Consider the following 26717-nt stretch of genomic DNA (forward strand, 5'->3'; position numbering starts at 1 on the left):
CAAAAACAATCATCACTAAGTCTTCTAGAGTCTCAGCTTTCTTCATAATTTTTTTCCCCTAATCTCAGGTCAAAGTAAATTTATATTAAAAGGGAAAAAATTATCACTCTAATTCATACTCAGCATCAGAAATGATACTATAAGAAAGTAGTCTAACACTGGTTTCCCAGTAAACTAATTAAATATGACCCAAGGTAGCCTTCTCCAACTTAAAAAATTCCCCTATCAAGTGACTCAAATGACTTAGGAAACAGTAGGCCACTAAAGCACTTTTTATACCATCTTTGGAAAGCCATGTAAATAAGTTTTTGTCCTCTTCTTTGTTTTTCTCTTGATTCTTCTGGGTCAGGATGAGTGCAATCATTGTCAGGGTTTTTCCTAAGCCCATATCATCAGCTGGAAAGAAAAATAGGAGAGTTAATTACTTAGGACAAAGAATCACTCAACTTCAAGAGAAGAAAACCACTGGCAAAAACATTTATCCCTTGCTCTCTTTGCTGCCAGTGCCATGAGTCATTCTCCTTTGCCTACAATAAGGAATCCTTCATCTTCCTTACTAAAATGAACTTTAGCTACTGCTATTTATTTTGAGATCTAGATCAAAGACATTTACTGTCACTCTAGTAAAATTTAAATTATTTGGATCTTTCTCCGATCTCCATGTTATATTGTCTATTTCAGTTTGATGATGTTGTCTTTTTACCTGTCATCCACCAAAGCTAAAAGCTCTAGTAGATATATCCTTCTACCTACTTTACTGTGTTATCACATTTCTGGAAATGGAGTAACTCAAAACAGCTCTCCACTCCCTTAGCTTACCCTCCTTGTACCAATTCATCAAAGAAGGGTGTATATTAACATAGCATGGGCTATGGTTCAAATTCTGGCTCTGCCACTGAGCAAAAGAGTTAACATGGCAGGCCTGACTTCTTTCCTTTGAAAGACCTGCTTTCAAGGTTGGCCCTGACTCTGGTGTCTGGGGACTTGGATTCAGGGAGGTATCCCCCCATTCTCAGAACTGATAAAAGTGACCCACTGTACCTTTTTTTTTTTTTTTTTTACTTTATCTATCAAAGAATTCAAAAAAAACATTTCAAATACAACAAAACAAAGGAATAAGAAAAACAACCTAAAATAAGTACACTGCCCACTGTACCTTCACTGTTTTTACAACCAAGGTGGTTTATGCTGAACATCTGCTTTACTCCTGGGAGTCTGGAATTTTGGTGCTCGCGTGACCAGCCCCCAATAAACACTCTGGGCACTGGGTCTCTAACAAGTGTCCCTGATTAGCAACATTTCACACGTGTGGCCGCAACTCTCTGTTGGGAGAATTATTCACAACTCCACTGGGAGAGGACTCTGGAAGCTTGTGCCTGGTTTTCTCCAAACTTCACCCCACATACCTTTACCCTTTGCTGATTTTGCTTTGTATCCTTTAGTCATAACAAATCACAGCCACAAGTTTCCTATATGCTGTGAGTCCTCCTAGTTAATCATCAAAACTGGGAGTGGTCCCGGGGACCCCCGACATAGCCGTTTACTAGCCAGAGTGGACATCTGCTATGTTTCCTAGAAGTTGAGCACCTTGATGAGTCCCCAAGGCAATGCGGGAAAACTTGCCTTCTACCCTCCTTTATATCTAAGGCCCCAGTAACATACCACATGCAACCACACAGGACTTCACTCCAGATGTAATCAACTTTAGAAGAGAGGCTCCCTAAGGGGTCTTGCTTTCAGGTGGCAGTGGTTTCCCCTTGTGCTTGGTGGAACAAAGTAGCAGTGACAGTTTTCACAATACTCTCAGTTTGAGACTTGGCTCTGGCCCCTGCTCATGCAAGTCTGGCTTCCTGTGTGGGTCTCTACATCTCCCAAAGATTCTGTGGGCCACCACAGAACAAACTCCTTGCCTGTTTAATCAGGCAGAGTCAGCTTCCACTGCTCACAAATAAGACCTCTGGCTGTTCCTCTACGGTGTGCTCTTGAGAAATTGCTTAACCTTTCTACAGCCGTTTCCCCATCTATAAAGTGGGGATTATAGTACCTACCCTATAGGATTGTTGTGAGGATAAAATGAGGTAATACAAGTAAAACATTTAGCATGCCTCAGCATTCGATAAATGTTGACCCTCATTAGAATACCAAACTTACCCAAAATTCCTCCTTGTGGCTTCTGACTTTCCCGCCACAGTAGCCAGGCTAATGCCTGCTTTTGGTGCAGAAGCAAAGGAACCTAATAAAAATAATAAAAGGTTATATAAATTGCCTAATGAGAGACTATGTTGGATCCTTGCTACATGGACTCTAAACCCTACCTATGCTTTTATTTTCTAATCTTCCTTCATACATGATTCCCCCCCAATATTCTAGTTGTCATTATACAAGCTGCTCATTTCACCTTGAAGTCCTTGGCTGTTCTTTTACCTAGGGTGATCACGAATCCTGGTCTGCCCAGGATGGCTCTGGTTTATGCTAATTGCCCAACATTACCATGAAGAGTGCCCTCCTTTACTCTCACATGCTGGTTTCCCTGCTTACCAGGCCAAAGTCAGTTTCTACTGTTTGCAACCAAGCCCTTGGACTAGTCCTCCTACTTTCACTAGCCATTCCATTGGATTTTTCTCATTCTCTCTTAAATCAGACCCTACTGTCTGTAGCCAGTGTCCCAGACCACATTGTGAGTCATACATTTTAACAGACTTTGAGTTAGTGTCCCCCTTTCTATTCCTTCCTTACTTCAGTTCATCTTGTACTCTGTGACAAAAATAGTCTTCATAAAACATCTCTGCTCAAAATTCCAGTGATTCCATAATACATCTTGAGTGATTTCAATCTAAATTCCCCTGTCAATGCCAAGTTCCACAGCAGGTGAGCCCTCCTACTCAATTACATCCTCTGCTACTCCCAGCTCAGGAACCGCTGACACTTGATCATCACTTACTAATACCAATCTCTTTATCTTCCTTCTCGCCACCACTGTCTCTAATTGGAGTGTTTTATTTCTATCTTCTCTGCTATCTTTAGGTTTGCAATTTCTTTCTAAGCGTAAAGTAGACAGGCAACAAATAACTATTGACCCAGAGTGGTCTTTCCTTTTTTGGAATACCCTGTGTACCTTACATACAGGTACTTGCATACACTGTAATTGACATTACAATGCACATTTTACCTTTATTGTCTTAGTCATTTTCCAATTGTTTTATGTACTTTTGCCCCCAGTAATTCATTAAGTGCAACAATTCCTTTGCATTCTTGTGGCACCTACTAAAACTTAATAAATGCATCACTTACTATTATAGAAATACATAATTTTCAACTTAAAAAAATTTTTTTTTCCCTGCTAAGCATAAGAGGAGAAAATACTGCAAGAGAAGCCACTAAAGCATCTATCTGTAGAAAAGATAAACCAATAGATAGACAAAATGCTAAAATAAATGTGGCAAAATGTTAAAAGTTGGTAAAAGAGTGTTTCTGGGTAGGGGGCATGCTAAACTTTTCTGTATTGGCTTTTTAAATTATTTTTGCAACTGTCCTGTAAGTTTGAAATTATTTCAAAGTAAAAGTTAAAAAAAAATTTTTTTTCAGAGTGGCACTTTGTGAGCAGTTTCCTAGTGGGTGCTGGAATAGCTGTTCTGGCATACCCTGTCCGGGAATCTTCGTGGGCTCACCTTCAACCCGGCTGGATCTTCTGCCACCACTGTCTCACCAGGACGTGACTCAAGTGATCGATGCAGCTCATCAATGGCTTCACTTGTGACTTTCCACACCGCATGCAAGTGACTGTGGTTTGTACGGCCTGCACATAAATAGGTGTTACCTAAGTGTACGAGTTTTATGTTCTGGCTAAAGCTAAGAAAAGGCAATTAATTGTTTTCCAGAAAACGAACTATGTATTGACTAAAAATTCTTGCCTCCAGATTCACCTAGTCTCACTGTCCTTCACCCCATTCTCTGATTTTTCTTTTATAACACAGACAATTATTATAGTAAAGAACAAAAGAAAAGAATGCATAATAAAAATTAAGAAAATCCAAAATATTTTTTAACAGCCTTTTCTTCAGCTCTGAAGAGGGGGCAGAGAAAAAAGGTAACTCTATACGTACTTTAGGAAAAAAAGATCTCTGGGGTTGGCTACAAAAAAGAAAAGTCAGCAACAGAAAAGGCCAGGCTAGAGGAAGTCTGTTGAAGTTTAGGTAGACAGGGACAGACAGCCACCAAAGTACTATCTACTGGGAAATACTGCGCTACTGTGCTCCCACTTGTTTGACATAGATAAGTTCTACAGTAGTTAGTTAATAAATAGAGGTACCTCAGCTGTTTGAAGTGCTAGCGAGGAAGTGTCCCAAATAAGAAGTTTCCAGACAAGTAAAAATTAGCCATCTAAATGTCAACATGTTTTTAAATGAAAAATCACTTTGATGGAATTCTTCCTGAATTACTTAATTACTTTCTTACCTTAATAATCGAACCAACACAATTTAATTTTTCCTAGGTGACTCAGTCTTCACCGTGATTACTGAATGATGATGTATTATATCAATATTCTCAAAAGGCCTCCTGAGCAGCCAAGACTGTTAGGCCACTTTTCCCTTTCAGAGTGATCTTAGTTTCAACTGCCATTGTGGCTAGTTCTTATAACTCTTGTTAACAACTGTTCTACTTTCTTTCCTATCTTCCTTTTCTTGCTGTTTTCTTTCTTCTCTCCTTTTTCCTTTCTATATCTCTGGCAGCTCTCTACTGGGAGAAAATTGGCTTCAGCTTTTACAGTTGCTGCCAGTCAACCTGAGCTCATCTCCTGATCATCAAACTGACTGATCATGTAACATATTTAATGCTCCACTTGGGATCTTCATTCTGCAGTTACTTCTAAATTCAAAGCTATTCTGGAAAGTTCATGACAGAAACACGTAGCTAAATAGGGTGTTATTGCTCTCGGTGGGCCTATTAGTGGGTCTTCACACGTCACTCCTCTGCTCCGCCTTAACACACACACACTCAGGAAGAAATAATAATAAAGCTGCTGGTCTACCTACTTCATAATTACGTGAGTTAGTGCTTTCATCCACAGCATTTACTGGATGACTACTATGTGTCTGACTGACCGGGACACAGTGGGTGAACAAGGTAGACAATGAAATAACACTGTGCCAAGCTCCACTGGGCATCACAGTCTATATTATATGGGTAACGTACAACTGAAGAATGACTTCTCCCTTCACATGGGCATGGAGCCGCCTACCAGGTAGCATTTACGTTGTGAGTGTGGCTCTGCGAACCAGGGCCAGCCCCTCAGATCTTACCTCCGTGGCACTGACTGGATGAAGCAGCTGGGACCTGGCAGGCAGCATTCAGTCCTAGAGAACCTGAAGGCTGAGGATCTCGACCCTGCAGGGGGTCGGGTAGTACGAAGTGAGGAGGCTCCGTGGGAGTTTTGATGGAGCTACTCTGTTGTGGGACTTGAGTGCTACTCTTCACATTAGTTCCTGCTCAAAAAAAAAATAAGGGAAGAACAGATTGAAGTTCAGAAAAATAAGTAACAGAAACGTACATGTGGAGGTGAGGTCAAGAGAGAGTGGACCATCCCCATAAGGTAAGGTGGGGAAGGCTTCCCAGGGAACGCAGCAGTTGTTTGAACAATGGGAAAGACAGTTTGGTTCACATGAAATAGGAGAAAAAGCTTTTTAGAAATAAAAAGGTACAATTTAAAAGAAAACTCAAAAGAAGATAGTAAAAGGGAAATGAGAATGAACGAACATATTCTTTATCAAAATGATTTCCCAGATAGCTCTTAAAGTTCATGCAAATTCCTCATTCTGGGACATAACCTTTTTTACCTTGGTCTGGGCAGAGGCTGAGAGCATTGAGTGCATCCTCCAACATCTGAATTTGCTCAAACAACCTCTGACCCTTATCTGGAAGAGACTGGATGTTCACCGAAGCCAGTGTGGTCTGAAAAACAGATCGTATAAAATGCATCTCTCTTCTCTCGTGTTGTTAGAAGGATAGTTTCATATCAGAATATCCCCAAATGCTAAAACTCTGAAATTATGGCCTTTTAACTATGTGTGTGAAAACTTGGGCTTTTTACTTTTCAACCCATTGGATTTCCTAATCCTGAAAATATAAATGTAAGAAAAGACAGAAACTAAACATCCACCTATAAAGCCTTTCTCACATTAACATACTTGACTCATTTGTGGGCTCCCGTATCTGTCCAAAGCAAGTCATGCTCTGACCTTAAAAACAAAACACACGTCAACAGTTACCTTTTGTTTTTTCAGTTGGGTTGTAAGGTACACACATTGGGCTGCCAGGTCTGAAGGTTCAACCTTCTTGGAAACATCTGAAGCAGGAGATATTTCTCTTTGCCCACCCTGATCGAGTAATTTAAGATTCTCCTTCTTCTGTGACTCCAGAGTCAGGTCAAACTGAAGGGGGTTCTTTGGCTTCGAGGCAACAAAAACATCATCATCCTCACTGTCCTCACTGCTTGTGGCAGCGTCTCGCTGCTCTCCGAGGAAAGGCCCTGCTGCTGGTGGTGAAGACTGTGTGGCTGGCCCTTTTGGAGCAGGCACATCAGGAGGCTCTGACTGCGCCTGGAAACTCAATGAGGGTTGCCTCTTTGGGATGGTCTGCATGCCTGGGCCATCCTCTGCCTTGGTTTCTCTAGGTTCCCAGTTCTTGGGATGCTCCTTGCTGTGGTGTCCCTCTTTCTGGGGCTTGCTTGTTGGGTTCTGACTGTGAAAATTTAGAGACAGAAACTTGGTTTCCTTTTCTCTCAGAGGTTCTGATTCTTTTTGGATATCATGACTCTCACCACTTGCTTTCTCCTTAGGAGACACAGATGGTTTTCTTAGCTCGTTACCATGGCACTGTTGAGGTTTAATTTCAGAAATATTTCTTTCGTGTGTGCCTTCAGTCTCCTTTGCTTCACACTGAACTTCTGTTCTCTCCCCTTGCTTCCTCTCTTGGTCTGCAGATTGTTCTTTCTTTATCAACATGTGGGATGGGAGATCTTTCTCTACCCAGCATTTAGATTCAGGCTTCTGTTCCTTCTTTTGTTTGAAGATATGATCTTCCCTTTCCTTCTTTTCAGCCGTCTTTTCCTCACCTTCACCTTTGATGAACTGTTTCCAGAGAGATGGTTCTTGATTCTTGTCAAGTACTTTGAATGGGTTTCTCTGCTGGATGGAAGGATGATGAAATGGCTCAGATGCATCCTGGGACTTACTGGTTAGAAAATGATCTTGGGAATTGGGTTCCTCAAGGACAAAGAAAATAATTCATTTTAACATAAAATATAAAATATCAATCAACCTTCATATCTAGAATGAAAGCAGCCCAATATTTTCAAACATTTCTGGGATAATTTCTGCCTTTAGAAAAGACTATGTGCCAAACTCACAAAGTAATAGTTTCTTAATGATACTTTAAAAGCTTGGTTCCTTCTGTGTCAATAATCACTGGATTTCCAGACCTCAAGGAAACAGTGACCAAACCAAAGCCAAAAAAAAAAGATAAAAGATGCATTAAGATGAAAAGCTTTTAGAGTTGTCATTAAAATGCTGAGTAAGAGATACTTTCCCATTCTAAGCTAGATGCTTCTTTGCTGTGGCGAGCTGTCCTGTACATCATAGGATATTTAGGAACACCCTGGCCTCTATCCCCTATATACCAGTAACATTCCCACCTCCCCAAGTTGTGACAACCAAAAACAACTCCAGAACTTCCCAAAAGTTCCTGAACTTCCTGGGGTGTGGGGAATTGTCACCAGTTGAGAACCACTGCTCTAAATATATGAAATAATTGCCCCAAATCATTTAGACCTGGTAGCATTGCTTTTACGATCACAACAACAACGTGTATTTTTCAGGAAATACTATTCTCTAGATTGAATTTTCCCCCAAATCTCAACAATGTCCTACTCTGCCATATTTATGCCATAAAAAATGAGGTCACCTCCCAAAGTCTATGGCCTCATCTGAGATGAGAGCCTTATGCTATATATCTGTAGAATTTCTCCTAGTTTTAACTAGGAGCTTAATTTCATTTCCTTATATTGATACCAAGTAGATAACAGTCTATAAGAAAATGCTGATGTTTGTCAAGTACATCTAAATTTTTCTTAAATAGGAGAATAGTGACTGCATTCAAGACCCTGAAGCAAATGATTACTTCCTGAACATAACTGAACAGTCCTTTGAATTAAAAGTTCAAAAAGAATTTACCTTGCTTAAGGAAAAGAATTATCTTTCAGGTACAGTTTGATGAAGACCAACCAGTTTATACTGGGACTTCAAGGTTTTTTTCAGATTATGCTTCAAATTAAACAATCTTAACATATTAGGTTTGAAAATAGATGAATAATTCTTACCTGCCATGGAACACTTCCACACCAACGCTTCCCTTCTGCCTTACTTTTAATGCATCGGAAGAACAATCTAACAGAGAATAAAACACAAATAACCAAGGTTGTGAAAATCCATTAAAAATAAGATAAATTTGTTTTTAATCCAAGGAAATCTCTTGCAACTATTTGACACTGGCTTTGGGAGATCATTTGAAACCAATTACTCTAATTACTACATTAAAAAATTCCTTGCTTATGGTCTTAATGTCCCAGAATATATAAAGAATGTTTACAACACAACAACAAAAAGACAAACTCAATTAAAAAAATGGGCAATGGTCTCAAACAGACATTTCTCCAAAGAAGACACACAAAAGACACATGCTCAATATCATTAGCCATTAGGGAAACACAAATCAAAACCACAATGATACCATTTCATACCCTCAAGGATGGCTATTCTTAAACACACACACACACACACACACACACACACAATATAACAAGTATAGGAGAGGATGCAGAGAAATTGGTATTCTAGTGCATTGTTGGTGGGACTATAAATGGTGCAGCCACAATGGAAAGCAGTATGGCAGTTCCTCAAAAAGTTAAATGTAGAATTACTATATGACCCAGGAAATTTCACTCATAGGTATATACCTAAAGAAACTGAAGACAAGGACTCAGATACCTGTACACAATGTTTATAGCAGCATTATTCACAATAGCCAAAAGGAGGAAACAACCCAAGTGTCCAACAAAAAAAAGTGGATAAAGAAAATGTGGTACATACATGCAATAGAATACTACTCAACCATAAGAAAGAATGAAGTTATGAGGCATGCTCCAACATGGAAGAAACTTGAAAACATTATGCTCAGTGAAATAAGCAAGACACTTAAGGTCAAATATTGTATATCACCTAAAAGAGGTAGCTAGAAATAACAAATTCATGAGACAGAAAGCCAAGATTAGGTTACTGGGGGATGGGAGGAGGGGGAAAGGGGGAGGGTTTGTTTGAAAAAAAAATTCTTTGCTACATAAGACATTTATAAATAAGAGCTATGAAGGGAAAAGTGAAAGAATAAAGGTGGCATGGTGACCAGAGGATATGTACAAGTTTATTCTCTTACACTGCAAAGCATGACTAAAATGGAAGCATTGTTCTTCAATGGCTACAAAAACCAGAAAAAGAGAACAAGACAAAGTGTGTCCCTGATGGGAGACCACATACTGCCCTATAGTGATATTGCAAAATCATTAAACCAAAACACAATGAAACAAACAAACAAACAAAAACCCACACAAGACAAAAAAACAAAAAACAAAACAAAAAACCCAAAACCAAAAAACTACTCTGAATCTGGTAAAAACTCCAGATCCAGTTACCAATTTACAGGAAATACAAATAACAGAGGAACATGTAAAAGTAGACCACAGGGGTGGGACCAGCAAAACCTCAATAGCAAGAAAAGTTATAGGACAAACAATCTGGTTTCTTCAACAAATTAATGACAGGGGTGGGGGGGAGATGGAGGGGAAACTTAGACAAATGACATAGTCAATTGTAATTTATGGATCTTATTATTTGGATCAGGATTTAAACAAATAAAAACTTCTAAACAAGAAGTAACTATTTGATATTTATGAATCCATTGGAAATTAGTAAACCAACTGGATTTTTGATGATGATAAGGAACATTAATTTTTTAGGTGTGGTATTGAGATTGTGATTATGCTAAAAAAAAAAAAAAAAGACTTCTTATCTTTTGGAGTTATACACCAAAATATTTTCAGACAAAATATGTTATCTGGGTTTTGCTTCAAAAATAATATGGCAGGAGTTGGGGGGTTAGAGTGGAAACAAGATTAGCCATGAGTTAATTCTCATTAGCCATGAGTTGGTAATTGTTGATGTGTACATTATTATATCCTGCCTACTTTAAAAAGACAAAACAATACAGACTTCCATGCCACTGGGAGACAGTCTTGCATACCCAAACAGCCTACACTCCAGCTACACTAGAGATGGTGTCATTGTTCCCTTCTCTAACTAAGCCACACACTCTCCATCCTATCAGCCTTTGCATAGGCACTTCCCTTCGACACAAGAATGTCCTCCTTATCCCTATTTGCCCACCATCTCCTCCACCTCTACTCATCAAAGTACAACCTGTCCTAAAAGGCCCAGCTCAAGTCATACCTCCTTTGCAAGATTTTCCCACATTCCCTACCCTGTTCATCCATTGTACTACCTCTGTATATATGCTATATATTTTCAGTTGTATACTTGTAGATATCTGTCAGTCCAACTGTATTGTCAGCAAGAGCGCGGTAACTATACACAAGCTTCTTATTTCCAACTATGCCTCGCCTTTTGCACCTGATTTAATCAGTTAAGTAAGAGCTTTTAAAACTATCTATTGTATTTGTTTTAATAGGTATACAGGAAATACATAGGATATGTTCATAGATCTTGTAAATAAGATCTTTGCAGATGTTATGAGTTAAAATGATCCCAAACTGGTTAAGGTTGGGCTGTAATCCAGTAAGACTGGTATCCTTATAAGGAGAGGAAATTTAGACACAGACAGAGACAGAGATCAAGAGACTGCCATGTGATAGAGGCAGAGATTGAGTTATGTGGCCACAAGCCAAGGAGCACCATGGTTTGCCGGCTACCCACCAGAAGCCAGGAGAGAGGCAGGGAACAGAATTTCCCCTTCCTGAGGAACCACGGTCTTGCTGACACCTGAATTTCAGACTTCCAGCCTCCAGAAGATTGAGACAATAAACTTCTGTTATTTATGCCAGTTAGTCTGTACTTTGTGGCAAACTAAGACAGTAATGTACTCAATCAAAACATAAAAAGTAAGGGAAAAGTGTCCCCCCACCATACCTTATCTTCCCAGCTCCCATCCCTCCCAACTAGTCATCACTCTCATTAGCTTTTTGTTTATCTTTCCAGACATTATTTAACACATATTCAAGTTTATATAATACAAATATATATTATTGATGTCTTCTTTTTCTACACAAATGGGTCCAGCCCCTCTGGTAAATAAGTTTTCAATTTTCCCACCCAAGCTCACACTTCTAAAAAATTTTGTGGTCCCCTAATTTTTCCAAAAAGTTATTAATTAAACATGTGCAATAAAATTTCTGAAATGCTTTGACGTGTATATAAATTCAAAGTACTAGTTATTATTAGTGAGTACTGCTACTTATCAAAATGAATCTAGAGCAAATTGATGCTGTTGTTTAAAGTATATAAGTCTTTACTGAAAAAACTTTTCATAAACAGTATCTGTTTTAAAGCCCACACCATGTAGACAAGATCTTAGGAGAAGGCACCAGTGCTAACTGCCTCTACTTACACCATTAATTAGAATCAACCTGGATGGACTTCTTTGTTCTTAGGATAATAAGTTTCTGTTTTGTTATGTTAAGTAACAAAAAAGGTGGTGAAAATATATTCCCACAGAGAAAGCAAAACTGATTCCACTATGATGAAGCAGAATATAAGTTTTGCAGTGTATCAAGTAATTATTTTCCAGGAACATAGGTTACAAACAACAATGATCAAGAAACCAGCTAGAGGGAATCAGACCTCTCCAGTCCTGTCTTCTTCACTGGAAGACAAATCCTCCCTTCTTACTAAATGTAACCATCCAAACTAGGATCACATTGTCAAGCACGTTCACTTCAGCCAGGCTGGGATTCTCTCCGGCCCCAGCATCAGCTCCCCCTGCTTTGAATCCCAGCCCTTAGTTAGCTCTGAAATATCAGGCATCTCACTTGATTGCCCCTGTGAGAGTGTCCTCTTCTGTAAAATGGTTAACAATAACAATAGTATCTACTTCATATGGTCATTGTGTAGATTAAATGCATTCATCCATGAAAACATAAAACAATCAGAACAAAACCAGACCCATATTAAGGACTTAAAAATATATCAGCAATCATTAGTTCTCTCTTGCCAACCACCTCACTTATTCCTGTGTCTATACTTGTGCATACACTGCTCTGCCAGAAGCACTTCCTTGTCCTTTCCTCTATCTAAAATTTAAAGGTCATTCAAGGCCAAGTTCAAGTCTCAACTCCTCTACTTTCTTAGTAACCCTCATCAGCCTTAATCCCTTACTGTAGGTTTTACAGTCACAGAACTGCATGGCATTGAACATATTCAATGCAGCACCCTAATATATGCTTGCTTAACTCTTATCCCAACTGTATCCTGCGGGACACTGATTACGTGCTTCAACTTGGCGGGCCTGGGCTGGGGGACCTGATCAGCCCCTGGGGAGGGTGGTGGGCACGGGCGACAGCGCCCTCCACAGCCCCCCGGGCCTGGGAAAGTGAGGCCGGAGGCAGGCCCCTTTTCCTCACCCAAAATACCACTGTTAGGGGAGGCTTGCCGGAGGGAACCGCCTTTTCCCCACCCCCTTATCTTGCCCGGACACTCCCCGTTGCCAGTGCAACTCCCATCACCACCAGTGCGCATACATTGTTGCCAGACACCGTTACCGGAGCAACTCTCGCCCCTTTTCAATCAACCTCCGCGCCCTCTCAGAACCAATCCAAGCCTTTAACCTCTACAGCTACCCCACCCTCTAAACGCCCGATATAAGCTTGTACTCTCCCCTAATAAACTCTCTTGGCTTCTTCACCCTAAAAGAACCGTGTCCCGCCTGTTCCTTTCTCGCCGCCCTCCATACTTTGCACGCCTACGCCGGGGACCGGGCCCAGTCCCCCGCCTCGCCCTCGCCTCCGGGAAAGAGCCCCCGCCGCCGGTACCCTCCAAGCAATCCTGAGAGTCTAGGATTTGGCAACCGGCCGCCACCTCCCCCCCCCAGACGAGTCAACTGCGACCGCAACTGGCGCCCAACGTGGGGCCCCTGGAATTAAAAGTCCTCTCCACGCAGCGGTCCAGTAAAACCACCCGCTCGCCCGGACGCCTCTCCAGCTCCCCTTCTCCTCGCCTGCAAAGTAAGGGCCGCCTCTCCCTCGCCGCCCCGCGGAGCCGCCTCTCCCTCGCCGCTCCACGTCCGGAGCCGCCTCTCCCACGCCGCTCCGCGCCCGGGCCGCTCTTCCTTTCCCGCGTTAACCTAACTCTTACCCCCGACTACCTTTCGTCTTCTCTTCCTATGTCCCCCCATTCCTCCTAACACTCTTCCTCCAGTAGCTTTCCCTCTTCCCCTCCATTACTTTGCTGTGGTCCTTTGTGTCTTTGTTTCTTTGTTTCGCGCGGTGTGCCTCTTTGCGACCGCCCCCCCCCAACTGCTCTCGCTACTAGAGGCTCCTGCCTTCTATTCTCGCCGTCTCCTTCGGCCTCGCGACCACGGTTTACCTCATTTTCTTTACTCAATAATCAACCCCCCTTTTTCTTTTCTCACTCCGCTATGGGTAATCGTCTATCTGCACGCCAAGCACCCCAAGTTCGTGCTCTGGCTGGTCTCCTAGACACACATCGCTGTAAGGTGTCTGTCCGGCAGCTGCAAGTATACTGGGACCTCCTGCTGCCCTTTAACCCATGGCTCACCACTTGCCATCTTTGGGACCCTGTTACTTATGATCGCCTTATTGATCGGGTCACCAACGCCATGGAACATGAGAGCAAGCGCTTCCCTCCCGGCTTGCTCCCCACCTTAATAACCGTCCGCTCCTGCCTTCAAGGCTCCCTCCCCCCTGATCAAGGCCCCATTAAATCCAAGGAGGCCCTATCAACCCAGTCAACAGATTCAGACAGCGATACTAATGTAAACCACGATTCGGACACAGAGTCCTTAGTCGAGCAGATTAACAACGCGCTCGAAGTGACTCCCAAAAAACAAAATAACACTGAGCCTCGCCAAGATGGCGAACTTCCTCCTCCTCCTTCTTCTTCCATCGAGGGGAGGAAGTGCTCCGGCGATGACGTCAGCCCTAAGCTGGGCCGGAAACCGCAAGCGCTTTACCCCGCCCTTTCACAGGGCGGAGCTAGTCCACCATCTTATGCCTTAGCCACTCCCACCGCGCCGCCGTCTTGCGACGCTTGGGGCCTCCCACTTCCGCCTCCCCCTTCGGCGAGCTCCCCCTCAGAGCCGCTACCGGCAGCTGCTGCCGCTCCTCCCACCCTGCCGACTAACAACCCCTGGCTGCCTTCTACACCTCAAGGCAACCCTTGGGGCAACGCTCCCCCTACCCCCACTCCCGCGCCAAGCCCTCTGCAAGCGCGTCCTCCTTTCTCTCGTGCTTTTCGCTGCTTTCCTCTTAACCTTACCCCCACACCACAGAAACCGTATGACTGGTATCCCATTGACTTTGATACTATCAAGCAGCTTCGCAGGGCCGTCAAGGAGGATGGGTTAGGTAGCCCATACGCTTCCCAAATACTGCAGGATCTCGGCATGGACTTTTGCCTCCCCCAAGACTGGGCCTCGCTTGCCCGTTCCATTCTTAACCCCGGCCAGTTTGTTGATTGGCGTGCTCACTTCCAGGCGGAAGCAGCTAAGCAAAGCGAGCAAGACGCAGCCACTGGAGTCTATCATCACCCCGAAGCCTACTTAGGCACGGGAGCGTTTATAAATGCATCTGCTTATATTAATGTACCTGCCACCTTTTGGCCTATCCTTCGGGTAATCGCCTTGCGAGCTTTTGCCAACTGCTCCGCCTGTCGGCCTAATAAATTCACCAAGCTCTTCCAGGAGCCGAGCGAGCCTTTCGCCACCTTTGTCTCCAGAGTCGAAGAAACCTGCGCTCGAAAGGTAAGTGATCCCCAGGCCCAATATTACATGTGCCCATCCTCAAATCCTGGAAAATCGTACTGTAATTCCCCCAACGAGTACTACTGTGCATACTGGGGGTGTGAAACATTAGCCACTAATTGGAAGCCTCCTGTTCCTAATCATTACCTTACCTTAAAATGGACCCCTACAGGGTGCAAACTCCCTACAGTTAACTGGCTCGGCCAAGAAAGCGAGGGATCCTGCACACATCTTAATCTTACAGTGCAGCTCCCCACTAATCCCTCCTGGTTACTCGGTCAAACTTGGAGCTTCAGAATCTATGAAAAAGAAGCCGACCAAGGATCACTTATTCTCTTAAAAAAGTAGGCTGTAAGCCAACCATGCCAAAATACTGCATTAAAAACACCCTCTGGCATAGGTCCCAACCAAGTCCTTAACCCCCTTTATCCACAGCCCTCCAGCCGCACCTCAACTACAAGCAGCGCATCTGGAAACCGCACCTCAGCTACAAACAGCGCATCGCCAACCCCACCACCCCAACCTTTTCTGCCCCCCTCTCATTACTCCTCTCCCCTCCTCGGCCTTATCCAAGCAGCCTTCACCTCGGTGAATTTCTCCAACCCCAATCTTACCTCCTTCTGCTGGCTTTGCCTCTCCACCTCCTCCTCCCTGTATGAGCCCGTCGCCTCCAACCTCTCCTTTTCAGAAAACACAGAGGACAGCCCCTCGGAATGCAATTGGAATACCTCTGCCGTCCCCCTAACCTTTCATTCAGTCTCCTTTACAGGAAAGTGCATCCGCCCTCGCTCAAGTAACTCTCCCAACCTCACAGCTTGCGCCGACTACTCATCTCCCAGCAGCTCTGCAAAATTTCTCATCCCTCATAACTCCTCCCAATGGCTCTGCTCCTCTACAGGGCTTACCCCCTGCCTTAACGTGCAAACCCTCAATACAACTAATGAAACTTGCCTCCTAATTGTCCTCATCCCTAGGGTCCTATACCACAGCGAGGAAGACTTCTTCCTCCGCCTGGAAAGAACTGCAGTTCCTGCCACTCTGCAAAAGCGAGAACCCATCACCGTCCTCACGATTGCCTCCCTCCTAGGTCTTGCAGGCGCTGGCACCGGAATCGCTGCATTAGCCAGTCAAGGCTCCGCCCTAACTCACCTCCGGGCGGCTGTTGACGAGGACATTCGTCACCTACAAGACGCTATTTCCCATCTTAAAAATTCTGTCAATTCCCTCTCTGAGGTAGTGCTCCAAAACCGCCGAGGTCTCGACCTTCTCCTCCTCAAAGAAGGAGGCCTTTGCGCCGCCCTAGGAGAAGAGTGCTGTGTATATGCCAATTCCACAGGTCTCGCCGAGGACAGCCTAAAGAAGGTCCGAGAGGGACTGGAACAACGCAAAAGAAACCGTGAAGCCACCAGCTATTGGTCCCACATCTTTACCCCCCTCCTCCCTTACCTCCTCCCTCTCCTCGGCCCCCTACTAATGATTATTCTAGCTCTCACCTTAAGACCCTGCATTATCCGCAGAATTGTCCAGCTTGTAAGGAAACAAACGGATGCTATTTTCTCCTCGTTCGTGCAAGTCCAGTACCAGCGACTCGCCACCTCTGACGCTCCCTACTCCGAGATGACAACCAACCCTCCGCGACCTCACCGCCACCGGTCAACCCGCCGACCGCGAGGCCCTTCTCGATCACCTGAACATCGCACCAACCTCGAGCTCCAGCTTCTCTGAACCTCCAACTTTAAACCCCCCACCCTCGTCCATCCCGCAAGCAGCAAGGCCCCTGTCGAGCGCCCAGGCGCCACACCAACGCCGAGCTCCAGCCTCGCTGAGCCACCGTCAAACCCTTTTTCCCCTCCCCAGCCTCCCCCTTCCCTCATCCCTTAGCGAGCCTCTCCGGTAAGCTTCCTCCTTTAATTAGAAAAGAAGGGGGAAATGCGGGACACTGATTACGTGCTTCAACTTGGCGGGCCTGGGCTGGGGGACCTGATCAGCCCCTGGGGAGGGTGGTGGGCACGGGCGACAGCGCCCTCCACAGCCCCCCGGGCCTGGGAAAGTGAGGCCGGAGGCAGGCCCCTTTTCCTCACCCAAAATACCACTGTTAGGGGAGGCTTGCCGGAGGGAACCGCCTTTTCCCCACCCCCTTATCTTGCCCGGACACTCCCCGTTGCCAGTGCAACTCCCATCACCACCAGTGCGCATACATTGTTGCCAGACACCGTTACCGGAGCAACTCTCGCCCCTTTTCAATCAACCTCCGCGCCCTCTCAGAACCAATCCAAGCCTTTAACCTCTACAGCTACCCCGCCCTCTAAACGCCCGATATAAGCTTGTACTCTCCCCTAATAAACTCTCTTGGCTTCTTCACCCTAAAAGAACCGTGTCCCGCCTGTTCCTTTCTCGCCGCCCTCCATACTTTGCACGCCTACGCCGGGGACCGGGCCCAGTCCCCCGCCTCGCCCTCGCCTCCGGGAAAGAGCCCCCGCCGCCGGTACCCTCCAAGCAATCCTGAGAGCCTAGGATTTGGCAACCGGCCGCCACCTCCCCCCCCCCAGACGAGTCAACTGCGACCGCAGTATCCTAGGGCCCTTAGCAGAACAACTTCAAGAACAACTTCACTTCTTTATATTCTCCAGCACTGCAGCATACTCTACAGGTGGGTGGGGCCTGAGGCCTTCTGCACAGATCTGGCTCACCCCCAAATGCCTATCATCAGCCTGCCAATTATACTGTAACTAGATAATCGGCATGCAAATTTTACCCAATGACCACTACCTACACAAGGAGTTTTCTAAATTGGCAAAGACTCAAGTCTTGTTAAAATATTTTGAACACTCCACTACAACTACTTATTTAAAAAACTAGAAGTAATGTTTTACCCATTTATAGGCAAAGGAGTATTTCCATCTATTTTGACCCTGTATCTTTGAGAATAAAAGCTCTGTGAGAGAGAAGGAATGAACACGAACTCAGGAACTAGATGACAATGTTCATTTATGTCAAGGCAAGACTTCTTCCCTTGGACTCTACTGAGATACTGTCAAGGTGTTGTATTGCCTGAAAACTGAGGGCCATGGCTGAAGGGCCAGTCCAATGCTGGTGAGTGATACCATCTGGTGTTTACATTAGAGAACTGCACACAAATGTAGTTACACTCCAAGGTAATGAAAAATGGAAATCTTAGCCTCCATTTATGCCACCTCTCCAATACTCTGCTGCACCTGTCTCCCAGCTATGTTAAGCTTTAAAAATAATAGAATTAGTTAGAGAATGTAAAGTATTTTAAGTTCTTGAAAAGAAAACTGTGGGAAGGAGAAGCTGTACTCCAGAGCACCAGGCTCAGCTGAATGCCATTACTGTCTGCTAAGGAAGCAATTATCATGAGTTTATCTATTTCTGTTTAAAACTCCAGCCTTACCACTTATCAGGGTAACTGGTTTTTTAATTTACTGTGTGCTATAAACTGTATTTTATTGGTTCTAAAACAACCTTTTTAAATTCCATTACTAACAATAGTGTTCTAGATTTGGGCTAGAATACATTTAGCATAATTTGATTGATTACTATTTTAAAATAATGACAACCTCTCAGCCTCTTCTATCTAGTTTGAAGAATGTTAACAACACGGTTTCAAAATTCTGTCTTCAGCCCCGACCTTTTTCGGGAGCCACACACTCACTTTTCTGGCTCATTTTACACATACATACGACATGACTAGCCTAAAGCTGTATGTATTAGCCACGCATCCCAAGCTCCACTGATGTTACTTTTCTTTCCTAGTCTTGCTTAATGGTAAACTCATCACCCATAAGCCCCAAATTAACAACCATTTACTGGTCACTGACAATATGCCCAACATCAGACAAAGTGCACTACAAGTGGCATTTCATGGAATCCTCACATCCCAGGGCAGCTGGGGCTACCAGGATCACCATTCCTGGAGAAAATGGAGAAAGGAACATTCTGTTTCAGCACGTTTCCTCCAGTCTAACCGCACCCAACTCCACTGCCACTGCCTCCTCAATTCAAGCCCATCATCTTTCACTTAGAGAAAGCTGATGTGTCTGGAATCGGTCAGACCTGGGTTGGAATTCCAGCAATGCCACATAATAACCATGAGACCTCAGATTCTTTTTCTAACCTCTTTAAATCTTAGTTTCTTTATCTCTAAAACAGAGATGTTGAAACCTGTCACAAAAGATTATATGAAGATAGGAGCTAATGAGCATGCCATGCAGTAGGCATTTAATGGAAGCTATTATTTCATTGGTTTCCTTGCCTCCACTCTCTTCACTTTCTAATCTATTCTCTACAGTTCTCCTTTTAATGCAAATGGAATTAAAAAAAAAAACAAAAACCTTTAGTGGATTCCTACCACCTAGAGCAGGGTTTTTGTATGGTAGAGGGTCCCATAGTATATATGATTTTCGGTGTCAGGAGGACATCCTGACCTCAAGCACTAGAGTTACCAACTCCACTGTACCAGAGGAAATAACTGGAAAATGAATTTCTTTCATTCCATTTATAACAGCATTAAAAAACATAAGAATTGAGGAATAAATTTAACAAAAGGGAAATAAGACCTCTATAATGAAAACTACTATATAATGCTGAGAGAATTTTAAGTCATAAATAAATACACCATGCTTATGGGTTGGAAGATTCAATATTGATTAGATGTCAGTTCTCCCCAAATTGACTTATATGGATTCAATGCAATCCCAATAGAGTTTTCTGTGGAAATTAACAAGTTGATTCTACATTTTATACAGAAAAGCAAAGGACCTAGAATAGCCAACTAAGTCTTGAAAAAAAAAAGTTGGAAGATTCACACTATTTTATCTAACTAATTACACAGGCAAATGGATCACTGGAACAGATTAGCAAGTCCAGAAATAGACCCTCACATATAGGGCTAATTGATTTTTCACAACTGCACCTAGGTATCTCAATGGGGAAAGTAAAGTCTTCAAAAAATAGTACTGAAACAATTGGATAAAATAGGGAAAAATAAATGAACTTGTACTCCTACCTCATAAGATACATGAAATTAGTTCAAGCTAGATCATAGACCTAAATGAAAAGGTACAGAAAAAACATAAAGCTTCTAGAAGAAACTATTGGAGAATATATTTGTGAACTTGGGGTAGGTAAAGATTTCTTAGAGAGAAAACAAAAAGCACAACCATAAACTGAACTGCATAAAAATTAAAAACTTATCTTTAAAAAACAGTTAAAATGCTAAGTGGTTACAGCATTTCTGTTTGGAATGACAGAAAAGTTTTACTAATGGACGGTGATTATGGTAGCACAACATTGTGAATGTAATTTAATACCAGTGAATTGTATACTTGAAAGTGGTTAAAATGGGGAATTTTTATGTTGTATATATATTACCATGATATATATTTAATAAAATGAAAAACACAGACTGAGAGAAAATATTCACAATACATATATTTGCCAAAGGACCTGTGTAGAGAATACAGGCATACCTCGTTTTATTGCACTTCACTTTATGGTGCTTTGCAGATATTGGGCTTTTTACAAACTGAAGGTTTGTGGCAACCCTGCATCAAGTGAGTCGATCAGCGTCATTTTTCCAACATATGTTCATTTCACATGTCTGTGTTACATTTTAATTAAGGTATATACATTGTTTTTTAAACATAATGCTATTGCATACTTCATAGACTACAGTATAGTGTAATGCACTTTCTTGCGGTGGTCTGGAACCCAAAAACTGCAATATCTGCAAGGTATGCCAGTACATAAGAACTCAATACTAAAAAGACAAACAACAGAATTTTTTAAATAGGAAAAAAAAAAAAATCCCTGAAAGTTGCACGGTATGATTCCATTTATGTAACATTTTTGAAATGACAAAATTTTAGAAATGGAGGGCAGATGCTTGGTTGTGGGTGGGGGGTGGGATGAAAGGGATTGCGGGGAAGGGGGGAATGAAGGAAGAAGGTGGATGTGGTTATAAAAGGACAACTCCAGGGATCCTGTAGTGATGGGAACTGTTTCAGTACCTTGACTGTGGTAGTGGATACACAAAAGTAAAGTAGGATAAAACTGTATAGCGCTAAACACACACATGCACATTAGTACAAGCAAAACTGTCTTTATAAATAAGATCAGTGGATTGTATCAATGTCAATATCTTGGTTGCAATATTATACAAAACTTTTGCAAAATGTTACCACTGGGGGAAACTGGGTAAAGCTTTCAGGGGATCTCTCTATTATTTCCTATTAATGCATGTAAATCTACAATTACCTTGATAAAAATTTCAATTAAAAAAATAGGCAAAAGATATAAACAGATACTTCATGAAAGAAGAAATACAGATGGCAAGTGAGCACATGAAACAAACTGATACATTCATGAAATGGATATCAACTCAGCAATAAAAAAGAATGAACTACTGATATATACAACAATATGGATAGATTTCACACTGTTAAGTAGAAGAAGTCAGACACAAAGGAATAAATACAGTATGATTTCATTTTTATGAAGTTCAGAAACAAAGCAAATGTATGGTGATAAAAATCAGAACAGTGGTGGCCTAAGGGTGGAAATGATTGGAAGGTGACCTGATAGCACTTACGTAGCAACATTCTCAGAACTCGACCAGTTGAACACTTTATACATCTGTGCATTTTACCATATGCATAACTCAATTAAGAAAAACAGTAGTACTGGCAGTACTCAAGTATGTAAAAATTGCAAAGATGGTACCAGATGCCTGTAGCTTTGGAAAAAAAATTATCTAGAATATATAAATTTCAAATTGCATAGAATATCATATGAAAACCTTCACATCCTGGCCAGTTATGTTCCTGGCCAGCCTTATCTCCTGAAGTCTGTACTTAAACATATACTAAACTATCAAACCAAATGCTTGCAACTCTCTGAAGACGCTGTGTAACTTCCTACCTCTGTACCCTAATGTGGGAGATTAATCCATCAAACACGATGTCTCTCTTACTACTCCTTTCCCATCCCTAAGTTCCCATAAAAAGGAAGGAAAACTAACACTTATTGAGTATCTAACATACGTTCAATATTTTTACACATACCTTACTCTGTAACTGGAAAGAGAAAGTCAAGAAGGCAAGTTAGTGACAGTGGTGGATTGATGTTACTGGCTACGTGAGAGTTGGACAGGGACACTGGTAGAGCAATTTATCATGAAATTAACCAGAGGTCAGGCTTCCAAGATTAACAGTTGCTCGGCAATTAGTTAGGGAATCATCATACCTAGAGATACTCAATCAAAACAGAAATAATCTTGTTTTTCAGAAATGATTTTTAAAGAAGTCAATCCTAGGAAAACATATCCGGCTGCAACTCTTTCAGGAAAAAAACAAATACATTTAGATGTTTCATTCGGACACTTACTTGTATTCTTTCTTGCCTTGTGGTGGAAATAAACCCTGAAGCTCTACCATAAAGTCTTCATGAAATAAACAATGAGAAACAGGGACGCTAGAGAAGAAATTTGAAAAATTTTTGTTTTAGGAGGCAAGGAATAGAGTCAAAGTCAGATACAAACTATGGATTTTTAACTGGAGTCCATATATGACTTCCACTGAGTTTGTAAATCCCACACACTTTTATGTCTATGTGCATTCCTCTGTGGAAAAGGTTCATAGTTTTCATCTTTTCCCACTCCCTCAAGTAAAGCATGGCACTAAATATATCTTTCTCCTGATGATACTCAAAAGTTTAAAACTACACTGTGCTAGGTGAACTCAATACTGTGATACCCCAGGAATGACTGAAGTATATCAGGCTGGCTGGGAGGCCCTAGATGAATTTTTCCCAGGTCCTTCTGTCACTCGTTTTCTAATAACCTATTAGTTGTCACTTAGTGTAACTCACTTGTCCACATTTAACAACAGTCTACTAATTTGCTTCATGTTTAGTATAACTAAGTTTTTAAACTCCTCCCTCCCAACTTATTACAAAAAATAAAATATATAACACTTGAGAGGAAATAGGTTTGAGTACAGGTCTAAAGTACTCTTATATGAGCTGTGGCACCTTTTTTTTTGCTTTCATTCTGGTTATCAGACGTATTCCAAATAGGTCAAGTTTATCAAATAATTGTCTTCAGGTCAAGAATGACTGTATTAGCAGTATTTTTGTCTAAATGGCACCCTGTATATGAAGGTATGTTTCTTTTAATATAAAACCAAGTCTCATGCCACCATTAATACTTAAATCCTGAGAATCGGAATACGCTTTCGAGTCTCGTGAAACTTGAGCTAGGTATTGAACCTAAGAAGATCAGTACACTTAGAAATCAGAAATAAATCGTAAACCCTGATATAATGACATATTGATCCAGATAATTGGAGTATTTTGGGTTGGTCCCTTCTATCTTAAGATTTGACACTTTTACTCAAAATCTCAATAATTTCTTTCAAATAAGAAAAACAGCTTGTTGGAGGGCTAAGAAAATAATGTCTCTAGAAATTTATTTTCTAAATCTGAAAAAAAATACAAAGTTTTTCACTTAGTTTCAAAGCAAAACTAAGACACAAATCATCTAAGTCATTTATGGGAAGCACGAAAAGTTAATATGCATGTTGAAAGGAAACTTTATTTTCTACTATTGATATCCCTGTGCCTTACATATGATAGGGAAAATCTTTTATCTATCAAGTTCAGCTGAACAGAGAGCAAAGAAAAATACTTAATGATATGGCAGGTTTTTTTTTTACAGGATGTGTGCTGTAAAATGGGCAATACCTGTTACTGTGAAAACATTAATAAGTGATGATAGCATTAACTTTTACCCCTTTAGAAAAGAAGCTTAACATTTCAGGGCCTCAGCTTTCAATCCTGTGAAACCAGAAGGCTGGATCAGATCTCTGATGTTTCTTCCAGTGCTAATTCCTAAAGCAGCATGATTCTTTGAATTATCAATCTCACCACTTAGAGGCACAGAATCCCATTAATTAAAAACAAAACAAAACAAAACAAAACAAAAAAACGGCTGACACTCTGACCACCAGAGTTATTTAAACCAGGTGAAACAGCGACAAATGATCTTCCACTTTTCCTGGCTGTCCTCATTTCTTGAGTGGGAGGGCAAGCACCGCAGAAAAAGGCAGTGGTCAAAAACGTGACAAGTGAATAGAGACCCAGAGCTAGAAGGGACTAGAAGGATCTACATGTAGCCAGATCCTTCATCTTACAGGCGGGGGATCCGCCGCCCAGAGAGGGAAAATGACCAGCCTCGGGTCACGTTGCCAGCAGTGTGGGAACTTTCCCGACCACGCCACACTGCCCTGGAATTACCAAGTGCTTAAAGGGCTTGCCCTGGTTCCGCAGACCCACCATCCCTAGTCCTTGCAGCGCCGGACAGCGGGGAGCTGGCAGCGCCTCCCGGGAGGCCGAAGGGAGTCACGCCCAGCTCGCGACTTACTCGGTAGCCCGCACGAAGGCGCACGCGTCGGTCCGGCACACATAAAAACTCTTTCCTTTATTGGGGCCATCGCGGACGCCAGTCTTCAGAAAGCAGATTGTTCCTGAGGAGAGATGGAGGTCAACAACGATTACGCCGCCGATAGATCGACAAACCCTGGGAAATCCAAACACGCCGGACCCTTACCGTGCTCCGGGCACCTAACTACTTCCATCACACTCGCTTCTTTCACGGAGCGGGGTCCTCAGCTCCTGCTTCCGCCTTTTGCTCCGCCCTTTGTCATTCAGAAACCAATCACCATTCGCCGTCCTCAATCTTAGCCCCTCCCCCATAATTCATTTGCGGAGGCCTTACTATATTGGCTATATTATCAGCCAATCATATAGGAAGGTTCGTTCGTTTACAACCAATCAAGCCTCCCTCAGGCTTGGCGCGCGTCGAAACCAAATGTGAGGCCAGTATGAGTGAGGACGGTATTTGCCGGGTGGGGCGTGGCTGAAGCGGAATTGCTTTTTGGAGGTTGGCACGGCTTCCAGGAAAGAGAAACTTTGATTTGCAGGTCCTGGAAGAGGAAAGGGCTAGTCTGAAGCTGAGGTCGGCCCTAGTATAACTTTAAGATCTAAAGGAGGCTCCAAAGGAAGCAGGAGTTTCGAAGCTACCGAGAAGGGCTTCGCAGTCGTCTCTGAGACCGGGCCTGGCTTTCGTGGACTGTCACTCGGCCGCTGTGCTTGGTCACTGGGGAAGGGAGGCGTCCAGAGCAGCCACTGCAGGAGGAATCACGGAATTTGGGTGCTGGAGTGACGGGATGGGAGAGGGTGACCTTTAAAGCTGCCGCGTGAACTACGGAGTCTGTAATAGAGCAGGCTTATAGACTTCTCTAGTGTCCCACAGCAGTCCTTTAAATTTGCTTAGCTTTTGGACTTGACCCAACAACTGTGAGATGGTTAGCATCTTGTGGAAGACTCCGAGACTCATAGAAGTCTGAGTGACTCATCCAAGGTCATATCGAGTTAGTGAGTGGTAGATCTACGGACAGGTGCGCAGGTGTCACTTCCGGGCTCAGTGCCATTTGGACCACGCAGCTGCCTCCTGTGGGATGTTCTCTAGGCACACCCTTGGTTTAAAAACCTTGAGTTAGAAGTGTCAAGGTGCCAACAACAGGGGGTAAAATGGATTGCCTTTGGTGAAGGGGAATTTCACTCTGTACATTTTGTAGCTTCTAATGTTTTCTGCTAGTATGCATTTGTAATTTTAAAAATCAAAGTTAAAGTTAAATAAAAGAAAGGGAACTGTATTTGAAATCGTAATCAAATCTATTAACTAAAAAGGGCAGGAGGATAGAAATCAGAGATTTATTGCAATAGAGATGGCTTCATACTACAGCTATTGAGTACCAGATGTCCAGACATATGGTGTGGCATGTGCAGCTGTATTTACAGGGGCAGTAGGAGAGAAAACTGGAAATCTAGGAAATCTGAGCTACACGATAAATGTGAATGTCATGGAGGGGTGTGGAGGAGAGGAGACAAACCTGGACAAATGTTTATAAAATAGTTTTTGTGTGTGTTCCCATTGCAGAATAGGTGCTTTAGAAATATAAAATTAATTTATTCACACACTAAAGTTTAACACAACTGTTCTAATCACAAGGAGCTTACTTAATAGTAAGAGAAGACTGAACTAATACATAATGAACATTTAAATAACAATATAAAATATCACTGAAGTATCAAGATGAGTGGAGTTAGCAGTAGACTTTTGTAGGGCTAGAAAAAGGTAAGACTGGAGTTTCCCAAGTAGAGTTAGTTTATGTTTAACTACCCCTCTGAAACACCTATAAACAAATTTAAAGATAGGATGGGAACAAAAAACAAGTAAATGAAGAGGCAGTTTCAATATTACCAGATTGATTTCTTTCACTGAGAGATTTTATATACATTTGAAATAAATGTTATATTGGGAGAAGTAGAACATGAATACTGGATTTTCAGGAGGGGAGGGGTGTGGTAATTTAATTCTCTCCTGAATAACATCTTTTTGAAATAGATAAGACAAAAGCAGGTCCTCTTAGATATCTTCTGCAAGTACCTAAGTCATTATCCCAGATCCAATTCTATCAATGTGTACACAAATCACAGAAAAGAGGTATATTTCTCCAGTGAATTGGGGATATGTTTAGACC

The 26717-nt window shown here is 42.4% G+C and overlaps 1 protein-coding gene across 4 annotated transcripts in view; it reads right to left on the reverse strand.

Annotated features, from left to right (window-relative positions):
- TTF2 (transcription termination factor 2) overlaps nucleotides 1-24805 on the reverse strand; it is a 42141-nt gene extending 17336 nt beyond the window's left edge. For 2 of the 4 annotated variants that reach the window (XM_037826272.1, XM_037826271.1), the window contains exons 1-10: nucleotides 24722-24794; nucleotides 24536-24638; nucleotides 22501-22587; nucleotides 8375-8441; nucleotides 6267-7262; nucleotides 5835-5949; nucleotides 5301-5483; nucleotides 3669-3796; nucleotides 2152-2233; nucleotides 280-396 (exon numbers count right to left, since the gene is read on the reverse strand). In XM_037826272.1, the coding sequence (XP_037682200.1) occupies nucleotides 280-396; nucleotides 2152-2233; nucleotides 3669-3796; nucleotides 5301-5483; nucleotides 5835-5949; nucleotides 6267-7262; nucleotides 8375-8441; nucleotides 22501-22587; nucleotides 24536-24638; nucleotides 24722-24749 (1906 nt within the window). In that variant the 5' untranslated portion in view covers nucleotides 24750-24794. Of the gene's footprint in view, nucleotides 1-279; nucleotides 397-2151; nucleotides 2234-3668; nucleotides 3797-5300; nucleotides 5484-5834; nucleotides 5950-6266; nucleotides 7263-8374; nucleotides 8442-22500; nucleotides 22588-24535; nucleotides 24639-24721 lie in introns of all 4 variants that reach the window. The other 2 variants (XM_037826274.1, XM_037826273.1) reach the window with 2 other exon arrangements.
- Nucleotides 24806-26717: the final 1912 nt, after the last annotated feature.

This window comes from Choloepus didactylus, chromosome 2 (assembly GCF_015220235.1).
Source record: "Choloepus didactylus isolate mChoDid1 chromosome 2, mChoDid1.pri, whole genome shotgun sequence".
NCBI classification, from domain to species: domain Eukaryota; kingdom Metazoa; phylum Chordata; class Mammalia; order Pilosa; family Megalonychidae; genus Choloepus; species Choloepus didactylus.